The 10,793-nt window shown below is 39.4% G+C and overlaps 1 protein-coding gene across 2 annotated transcripts in view; it reads left to right on the forward strand.

Moving 5' to 3' along the window:
- The first annotated feature begins 6,941 nt into the window (after nt 1-6,941).
- Nucleotides 6,942-10,793, forward strand: part of pgap6 (post-glycosylphosphatidylinositol attachment to proteins 6) — an 11,015-nt gene continuing 7,163 nt past the window's right edge. For both annotated transcript variants that reach the window (XM_034300278.2, XM_034300279.2), the window contains exons 1-5: nt 6,942-7,101; nt 7,609-7,786; nt 8,850-9,060; nt 9,787-9,911; nt 10,637-10,793. The exon at nt 10,637-10,793 is cut by the window's right edge and continues 112 nt beyond it. In XM_034300278.2, the coding sequence (XP_034156169.2) occupies nt 7,038-7,101; nt 7,609-7,786; nt 8,850-9,060; nt 9,787-9,911; nt 10,637-10,793 (735 nt within the window). In that variant the 5' untranslated portion in view covers nt 6,942-7,037. The remainder of the gene's footprint in view (nt 7,102-7,608; nt 7,787-8,849; nt 9,061-9,786; nt 9,912-10,636) is intronic.

Genomic DNA, 10,793 nt, shown 5'->3' on the forward strand with positions numbered 1-10,793 from the left:
ACAGTATCAGTACCAGTACCAGTACCAGTACAGTATCAGTACCAGTACCAGTATCAGTATCAGTACAGTAACAGTAACAGTAACAGTAACAGTAACAGTATCAGTACCAGTACCAGTACAGTATCAGTATCAGTATCAGTACAGTATCAGTATCAGTACCAGTAACAGTAACAGTAACAGTATCAGTATCAGTACAGTATCAGTAACAGTAACAGTAACAGTATCAGTACCAGTACCAGTATCAGTACAGTATCAGTAACAGTAACAGTAACAGTATCAGTACCAGTACCAGTACCAGTATCAGTATCAGTACAGTATCAGTAACAGTATCAGTAACAGTAACAGTAACAGTATCAGTACCAGTACCAGTACCAGTACAGTATCAGTAACAGTAACAGTAACAGTATCAGTACCAGTACCAGTACCAGTACAGTATCAGTACCAGTACCAGTATCAGTATCAGTATCAGTATCAGTACAGTACCAGTAACAGTAACAGTATCAGTATCAGTATCAGTACAGTATCAGTATCAGTATCAGTACAGTATCAGTATCAGTACAGTAACAGTAACAGTAACAGTATCAGTACCAGTACCAGTACAGTATCAGTAACAGTAACAGTAACAGTATCAGTACCAGTACCAGTACCAGTACCAGTACAGTATCAGTACCAGTACCAGTACAGTATCAGTACCAGTACCAGTATCAGTATCAGTATCAGTACAGTAACAGTAACAGTAACAGTATCAGTACCAGTACCAGTACAGTATCAGTATCAGTACAGTATCAGTATCAGTACCAGTAACAGTAACAGTAACAGTATCAGTATCAGTACAGTATCAGTAACAGTAACAGTAACAGTATCAGTACCAGTACCAGTATCAGTATCAGTACAGTATCAGTAACAGTAACAGTAACAGTATCAGTACCAGTACCAGTACCAGTACCAGTATCAGTATCAGTACAGTATCAGTAACAGTAACAGTAACAGTAACAGTACCAGTACCAGTATCAGTACAGTATCAGTAACAGTATCAGTACAGTATCAGTACCAGTACCAGTATCAGTATCAGTACAGTATCAGTATCAGTAACAGTATCAGTATCAGTATCAGTACAGTACCAGTAACAGTAACAGTATCAGTATCAGTATCAGTACAGTATCAGTATCAGTATCAGTACAGTATCAGTATCAGTACAGTATCAGTATCAGTATCAGTACAGTATCAGTATCAGTACAGTATCAGTACCAGTACCAGTACCAGTATCAGTATCAGTACAGTATCAGTACCAGTAACAGTATCAGTATCAGTATCAGTATCAGTATCAGTACAGTATCAGTACCAGTACAGTATCAGTATCAGTATCAGTACAGTATCAGTATCAGTACAGTATCAGTATCAGTATCAGTACAGTATCAGTACAGTATCAGTATCAGTACCAGTATCAGTATCAGTATCAGTATCAGTACAGTATCAGTAACAGTATCAGTATCAGTATCAGTATCAGTACCAGTACCAGTAACAGTATCAGTACCATTATCAGTAACAGTAACAGTAACAGTATCAGTATGAGTACAGTATCAGTACCAGTATCAGTATCAGTAACAGTAACAGTAACAGTATCAGTATCAGTATCAGTACAGTATCAGTAACAATAACAGTATCAGTATCAGTATCAGTAACAATAACAGTATCAGTATCAGTATCAGTATCAGTACCAGTACAGTATCAGTAACAGTAACAGTAACAGTAACAGTACCATTATCAGTATCAGTAACAGTAACAGTATCAGTATCAGTACAGTATCAGTAACAATAACAGTATCAGTATCAGTATCAGTAACAATAACAGTATCAGTATCAGTATCAGTACCAGTAACAGTATCAGTAACAGTAACAGTAACAGTACCATTATCAGTATCAGTAACAGTAACAGTATCAGTATGAGTACAGTATCAGTACAGTATCAGTATCAGTATCAGTAACAGTAACAGTATCAGTATCAGTATCAGTACAGTATCAGTACAGTATCAGTATCAGTATCAGTAACAGTAACAGTATCAGTATCAGTACAGTAACAGTATCAGTATCAGTATCAGTAACAGTATCAGTATCAGTATCAGTACAGTATCAGTAACAGTAACAGTATCAGTATCAGTATCAGTACAGTAACAGTATCAGTATCAGTACAGTATCAGTAACAGTATCAGTAACAGTATCAGTACAGTATCAGTAACAGTATCAGTACAGTAACAGTAACAGTATCAGTATCAGTAACAGTATCAGTATCAGTAACAGTAACAGTAACAGTATCAGTACAGTATCAGTATCAGTAACAGTATCAGTGTCAGTACAGTATCAGTAACAGTACCAGTACAGTATCAGTAACAGTATCAGTACAGTATCAGTAACAGTATCAGTAACAGTAACAGTAACAGTATCAGTATCAGTACAGTATCAGTATCAGTAACAGTAACAGTAACAGTATCAGTATCAGTATCAGGAACAGTATCAGTACAGTATCAGTAACAGTATCAGTAACAGTATCAGTATCAGTAACAGTATCAGTATCAGTACAGTATCAGTATCAGTAACAGTAACAGTAACAGTATCAGTATCAGTATCAGGAACAGTATCAGTATCAGTATCAGTAACAGTATCAGTATCAGTAACAGTATCAGTACCAGTACCAGTATCAGTACCAGTACCAGTATCAGTAACAGTATCAGTGTCAGTACAGTATCAGTATCAGTAACAGTATCAGTGTCAGTACAGTATCAGTAACAGTACCAGTACAGTATCAGTAACAGTATCAGTAACAGTATCAGTACAGTATCAGTAACAGTATCAGTAACAGTAACAGTAACAGTATCAGTATCAGTACAGTATCAGTATCAGTAACAGTAACAGTAACAGTATCAGTATCAGTAACAGTATCAGGAACAGTATCAGTACAGTATCAGTAACAGTACCAGTACCAGTATCAGTAACAGTAACAGTAACAGTAACAGTATCAGTACCAGTATCAGTAACAGTAACAGTATCAGTATCAGTATCAGTACCAGTACCAGTACAGTACCAGTACCAGTATCAGTATCAGTAACAGTAACAGTATCAGTATCAGTATCAGTACCAGTATCAGTACCAGTATCAGTACAGTAACAGTATCAGTATCAGTACCAGTAACAGTAACAGTACCAGTACAGTATCAGTACCAGTACCAGTACCAGTACAGTATCAGTACAGTAACAGTATCAGTATCAGTAACAGTAACAGTATCAGTAACAGTATCAGTATCAGTAACAGTATCAGTATCAGTAACAGTAACAGTAACAGTATCAGTACAGTATCAGTATCAGTATCAGTAACAGTAACAGTAACAGTATCAGTATCAGTAACAGTATCAGGAACAGTATCAGTACAGTATCAGTATCAGTAACAGTATCAGTATCAGTAACAGTATCAGTACCAGTACCAGTATCAGTACCAGTACCAGTATCAGTAACAGTATCAGTAACAGTATCAGTATCAGTATCAGTACAGTATCAGTATCAATACAGTATCAGTACAGTATCAGTACAGTAACAGTATCAGTATCAGTATCAGTATCAGTAACAGTATCAGTATCAGTATCAGTACAGTATCAGTAACAGTATCAGTATCAGTATCAGTATCAGTACAGTATCAGTAACAGTATCAGTACAGTATCAGTAACAGTATCAGTGTCAGTACAGTATCAGTACCAGTAACAGTATCAGTAACAGTATCAGTATCAGTATCAGTAACAGTATCAGTACAGTATCAGTAACAGTATCAGTATCAGTAACAGTAACAGTAACAGTACCAGTACCAGTACCAGTATCAGTAACAGTAACAGTAACAGTATCAGTATCAGTATCAGTAACAGTATCAGTACCAGTACCAGTATCAGTACCAGTACAGTACCAGTATCAGTAACAGTAACAGTAACAGTATCAGTATCAGTATCAGTACAGTATCAGTATCAGTATCAGTACCAGTAACAGTATCAGTAACAGTATCAGTATCAGTATCAGTAACAGTATCAGTATCAGTATCAGTATCAGTACAGTATCAGTAACAGTATCAGTGTCAGTACAGTATCAGTACCAGTAACAGTATCAGTAACAGTATCAGTATCAGTATCAGTAACAGTATCAGTACAGTATCAGTAACAGTATCAGTATCAGTAACAGTAACAGTAACAGTACCAGTACCAGTATCAGTAACAGTAACAGTAACAGTATCAGTATCAGTATCAGTAACAGTATCAGTACCAGTACCAGTATCAGTACCAGTACAGTACCAGTATCAGTAACAGTAACAGTAACAGTAACAGTATCAGTATCAGTATCAGTACAGTACCAGTAACAGTAACAGTAACAGTACCAGTACCAGTATCAGTATCAGTATCAGTACCAGTACCAGTACCAGTACAGTACCAGTATCAGTAACAGTATCAGTATCAGTATCAGTACAGTACCAGTACCAGTAACAGTAACAGTACCAGTAACAGTAACAGTAACAGTAACAGTATCAGTACCAGTATCAGTATCAGTAACAGTATCAGTACCAGTACCAGTACCAGTACAGTATCAGTAACAGTAACAGTAACAGTAACAGTATCAGTATCAGTATCAGTACCAGTACCAGTACAGTACCAGTATCAGTACCAGTAACAGTATCAGTATCAGTACCAGTACCAGTACCAGTACCAGTACAGTACCAGTATCAGTATCAGTAACAGTAACAGTATCAGTATCAGTATCAGTACCAGTACCAGTACCAGTAACAGTATCAGTATCAGTACCAGTACCAGTAACAGTATCAGTAACAGTAACAGTATCAGTAACAGTATCTTTACAGTACCAGTATCAGTATCAGTATCAGTACAGTAACAGTAACAGTATCAGTATCAGTATCAGTATCAGTACAGTAACAGTATCAGTACCAGTACCAGTATCAGTATCAGTACCAGTATCAGTACCAGTACAGTACCAGTATCAGTATCAGTATCAGTATCAGTACAGTAACAGTAACAGTAACAGTAACAGTACCAGTACCAGTACAAGTTCAGTTCCACACTGAAGAATTGATATTTTTATAGTCAGAATCACAGAGACATCAGCAACACCTCAACACCTCGACACCTCAGTTCACTTCATTATTTGTTTAGCACTTTTAACAATAGACTTTGTCACAAAGCAGCTTTACAGAAATAAATACATTCAGGATATAAATTTTAAACTTATAAATTTATCCTTTTGAGAAGCCAGAGGTGACGGTGGTGAGGAAAATCTCCCTGAGACGATATGAGGAAGAAACCTTGAGAGGAACCAGACTCTAAAGGGAACCATCCTCATGAGGGTGACACCCGATAGTGTGATTATAAATCATTCCCTCTATAACTGTGTACTACATGGACAAATAGTGCAGTTGTGTAACCAGGAAATTCATCACAGGTTCCACATAAAGTCTGTTTTGATGAAGTTATCAGCTGGTCACTGATGGAGATTAAGTGCAAAACTGTTCGTGGGAATTGCAGTCCTAAGCCATCTTCATGGTTTCTCAGTGGTACTATCCACAGTAATCTTGTGTATCTTCAGGCTGTGTGTGTGGGGCCTCAGCAACAGCGAGTGGTTTCCAAGGGATGAGAACTCCAACCAGAAGTAGGGCATCAGGATGGATCAGGCAGGTCTGGAGAGCAGAAAGGGTCAGGACAACACCACAACACCTCAATACCTCAACACCTTAACACCACAACAGCACAACACAACACCACAACACCTCAACACCTCAAAATATCAGCACCTCAACACTTCAACATCTCAAGACCTCAACACCTCAACACCAGAACACCTCAACACTTCAGGGTTCTTACTTAAATGAGAAAAAGGTTCTGGATCACTTTTAAAAGTTTGCTGACAGATCAGTCATGTGAATAATCACATGTGGTGTGAACACATGAGAGATTTTGGAGTGTCGTGTTTGTTAGACAGCTCTCCATCATCATCATCATCATCATCATTTTCAAAACATACACACACATGCTAAGTCGCACTGAAGTTGTTCTGGGGACTCGTCATGGCCCAACACCACCCCAGACCACCACCGGCCACCCCGGCCACCCCCAGACACCCCAGCCACCCCCAGACACCCCCAGCCACCCCCAGACACCCCAGCCACCCCCAGACACCCCAGACCACCACCAGACACCCCAGACCACCACCAGACACCCCGGCCACCCCAGACCACCCCCAGCCAATGCAAACCTGACCTTAAATCACATCTCTGAAGATTACTCCTAAGACTTAATGAATATCTTGTTAATGTTTATTTCAATTAGTGTATTAGGTATTACTTTTTTTTCAGATTTTCTTCTAAAAAAGTTTTGCTGTATGCATAATTAGGTGACGTCATTAATTAGTAATGGCACCAGTTAATACTGTACTACTTTAGGAAAAAGCTAATAAATCACTTAGAATCTTTATTATCTAGTTGGAAACACTCAAAACACCTCTCTGGCGACATCTGCTTGCCAAACACCTGAAAATAAAACCTTAAAAAATCGTCTACACCTTACACGCTGTTATCGTTTCTATAGTAACAGCTCGTTCAGATATAGTGTATAGAGAAACTTCTTTAGCAGTTCTCCTTTTTCAGTGTAGAAAGTAAAGCTCGAGCCAGAAGAATGTGTAAATGAACAACAGAAGAATAAATGTTCTCTGGATTCTGTCACATTTTTACACACACACACACACACACACACACACACACACACACACAAACATCATAAAATTAGATTAAAAAAAAGAAGAAGTATAAAACGGATATTTAAATAAATCAGTGTTCCTGTTTAGACTCAGTGGCCAATCACAGCGCGAGGAGCAGGCTGGGGGCGTGGCTATGCCGGAGAAGCGGTGCGGAAACAAAACGAAACCCGGAAGTAAGCTGCAGCAGTGTTCAGTCTGACACTTCTCTAAACTAACATGTGAATTTGTTGAGCTTTTCAGCGGTAAGATGGCAGCAGCTTGGCTGAAGTGGCTCTGGCTGCTGAACGCGGCGCTCTGCTGTTTCTCTGACGGTGAGTTAGTTACACATTCAGCTTTATTTTTAGATCATCATGTTTACGGAAGTTAGCGGCACAGTTTAGCTGGATTACAGTAGACAGGTGTTTTTGTTTGTTTGTTTGGTTGGTTGGTTGGTTTTTTGTTTGTTTTTTGTTTTTGTTTTTTTTAAAACAATGTTCGTGTAGTTTATCAAGTGGATTTAAATCATTTCTGGTGACTGTCGCAGGTTCAGTGTCGTTACAGACCTTTAACACGTTAATAACAGCACTATAAGCTAAACAAGCTAACGCTCTTATTAATATTAATATTTATTAATGATAGTTTATATTCTGGAAAGATGTTTACATCATTGTTACAGAATCTCTAACGCGGTGAAGTTTATTAATAATAAATAATACAGTTATAAATAAAACTGAATTGACATTAATGAACATGCACGTGCACGTTGTTGTTGTTGTTGTTGTTTTTTAAAAAAAAACATGTTGTTTTTGTTTATGAATGACGTCACTTCCCTTCCACAGATGTCAGCTACGTCAGTGGCTTCTATTCCAACACGCCTCAGAGGTTGTCCAAGTACAGCTGGTTCGGGAACGCGCGCCTGTTCCGGTTCCGGGTTCCGGAAGGGGCGGAGCTTGTGCGCTGGTCGCTCACTGTGATGCGCGGTTCCGGGTTCAGCTGCGGAGACCAGAACATCGCAGTGTGAGAGTCCAAACCCAGCTTCATTCATCACACACATCAGGGCTCGCTTTAATAAACCACTCCTCATGTGTTCACTGATTCAGGGCCTAATCTGCTGACTGGTGTTTCTTTTAATTAAAATAAAAGTAATTAATTAATTAATTAATTAATTAATTAATACAGAAGCACGATCACAAATAGAACAGAAAAAATAACCAAGTACAATAATTCCACAATATAACACAAGAATAATCAGATATTACGTAAAATTAATAAATACGACTTGCCAAACTTTAACATTTGACCATCACTAAACCTACGCTGGTACGAGTTATCGCTCAAAACTGCGCCGTCTTTCCCCCAAGAAGCACAGCCGATTAGCCAATCAGAATATGAATCTGGAATGATTGACAGTTGTGTAAGTGTATTACCTGGCCCCTGACAGGAAGCCCCGCCCCCTTCTCCCCAGCTCACATCTCGCATCCTCGCTTTCTGTCACGGATATTTTGAGTTTATTAATGTGAACTAAAATCAGGTAACAGTGTGTGACGTTAGCTATACAGAGTGTGTGACTATCTACGTGCTGTAGATAACTTTACACACTGTGTAGCTAACATCGGTTAAAGAGCGTTACCAGGACAACGACAAGATACACAAATATTAGGCAGAGTTTATTCTCAGAGAAGAAAGTAATGTCATCAGAAACGCAGAGAATGAGCGCACGCACGCGTTGGACAGCACAGACACGGGTTACAGTACCAGGAATAACAACAGAATGATGTCGTCTCACGTGACTGGACGTGACAAACAAAGAAGTGCAAAATAATCAGTAACATGAATAGTGTAGTTTACGTTATCCGTCCCCTCGGGACCGGCATAGATCCGTTTTCTCATCACACACATTCAGTGCATCTTTATGTGCTCGGAAAATTTGTTAAATCTGATCCGATACTGATCCAGGGTCAGGCTTCTGTTTCTGAGTTTAAATACTTTATACCAGAACCTCATGCAGCAGTTTATAAACGTTATTGCAGTGTGAGCTGATCAGGAAGAAATGTTTGTTCTGTTTGATCAACACTAACAGGCACTTCCGGGCCGGAGCACCGCCGGTCATCAACCCCATTAACACCACGTTCCCGAACTCCACGGCCTTCTCTCTGGCCTATAACCTGACCGTGAGTGTGAGGAACACGCAGGCCATCAGCGTCACGCTCTTTAATGTGACGCAGCCTGAAGCTGGAGACTGGTTCATCGCCGCTCATCTGCCTAAAGACGATGGCAAGATAGAGCAACAGGTAGATATACAGTACTCACTTCGCATTTCATGGAAGGAGTCTCCAGTGTCAGTGCTTTGTAAGAGTCTGAGGTAAAGCTCAGTAAATAGTCATTATGGGGAAATTTGTTTGCTGTAGTATAAGAGGAATAAAATGCTTAGAATAGAAGAGCTTTACATCTGACTGCTTCTGACACTGGAGACTCCTTCCATAAATGTTAAATAAGCATTGCCTTACTTTAAGAAAACTCCATCATATCAATGATTATTAATCCGTTTATTATTAGTGGAGCGTCCCTGTGAATGAGCTGTTACTATAGAAACGATAACAATAAGGTATAAATATAAACCTGCGCTACTGTCAGAAAACCAATCAACACCTTCTGACCAATCAGAGTCCAGAATTCAGCAGCAGTGTTGCGTTAACTGCGTTAGTGTGTTCAGGTCCACTGATGGTCAGGAGGTAGAGGGAGCTGACCGGCGCTGACTTACAGCACAACATAGCAGCTGAGTGTATGCAGAAAGTTCAGCGAGGAATGCTTTTCAGCCGTGTGTGTGTGTGTGTGTGTGTGTGCGTTTGTGTGTGTGTGTGTGCGTGTGTGTGCATGTGAGAGACAATAGATTGTGCACAAAGTCACCTGTCAGTAAACATGATGTGTGTGCGTGTGTGTGTGTGTGAGACAATGGATTTTGCACAGAGTCACCTGTCAGTAAACATGATCTGTGTGTGTGTGTGTGTGTTGTTCAGGGGCTGCCGTCGTGTTCGTATTTGTTGCAGCCGCAGATGTACGTGAGGAGAGCCGTCGACACGCCGATCCTGCAAACCAACATTCCACTCACTCAAACACTCACTCAGCAACACGCTCAGTTCAGGTGTGTGTGTGTGTGTGTGTGTGTGTGTGTGTGAGAGAGAGAGATATTCGCCTGACCTTTGAGGCATGTATTTATGTAACAGTGACTTGTTTGTGTGTGAGCTAAGTGTAGAATTGTAGAAATAAATGAAGCGGTCTTTCTGCATTTTCTATAAAACTGAAAGTGGAGCTTCCATTCGTAGCTAAAAGAAGCTCTGACTGTCAGTGTCCTAATACTTACATTTAATTTCACTTAATCCTATTTAATTCTAACACTGTTCATTAACAAAGGGCAAAATATTTCCTAGTTTGTGGAGAAGATTAAAGAGAAGCAAAAAACATGAAAGTTTTTTAACGTGAAAGTTAAAAAAAAGCTTCTCCAATGAATTATTTTCCTGTAACTGTGTTTATTGCATCTCTTTTTAAAAGTTGATACCAAACTGTCCTCAGCTGATTCTCATTATTCAGATAAAGATTATTTTGTTGAGAAATGTTCATGTTAAACTGAAATCTACCTGAATATCCTGCTCACAAACACTTCACTTTCTCTTGTTTTGACGCTCTTTATTTTATTCAAACATGGACCCAGTGTGTCTAAACACAGTGTTAATTGTGTGTTGTGTTATCATAGCTGTTGTGTAAATGAGGAAGTAAGGCGTTGTCATGGTGATGAATGATGTTGATGGTGGTGAACTACAGAACTGCGTTATCTCATTAAATAATTCTGTAACTAATCTTCTGCTGCAGGGTTTTTGTTCCTGAATTCTCCTCCAAGCTGGACGTCTTTATCCAGTCGTGCTCTGTACAGAGTGTTCCTGTGACTGATTGCTCGCTGTCAATCACTTTAGGCTCCGCCTCTTTGGGTCAGAGCTCAGTGATTACAGTGAACTGCTCCGGGAACGAG

Source organism: Pangasianodon hypophthalmus, chromosome 26 (genome assembly GCF_027358585.1).
Source record: "Pangasianodon hypophthalmus isolate fPanHyp1 chromosome 26, fPanHyp1.pri, whole genome shotgun sequence".
NCBI classification, from domain to species: domain Eukaryota; kingdom Metazoa; phylum Chordata; class Actinopteri; order Siluriformes; family Pangasiidae; genus Pangasianodon; species Pangasianodon hypophthalmus.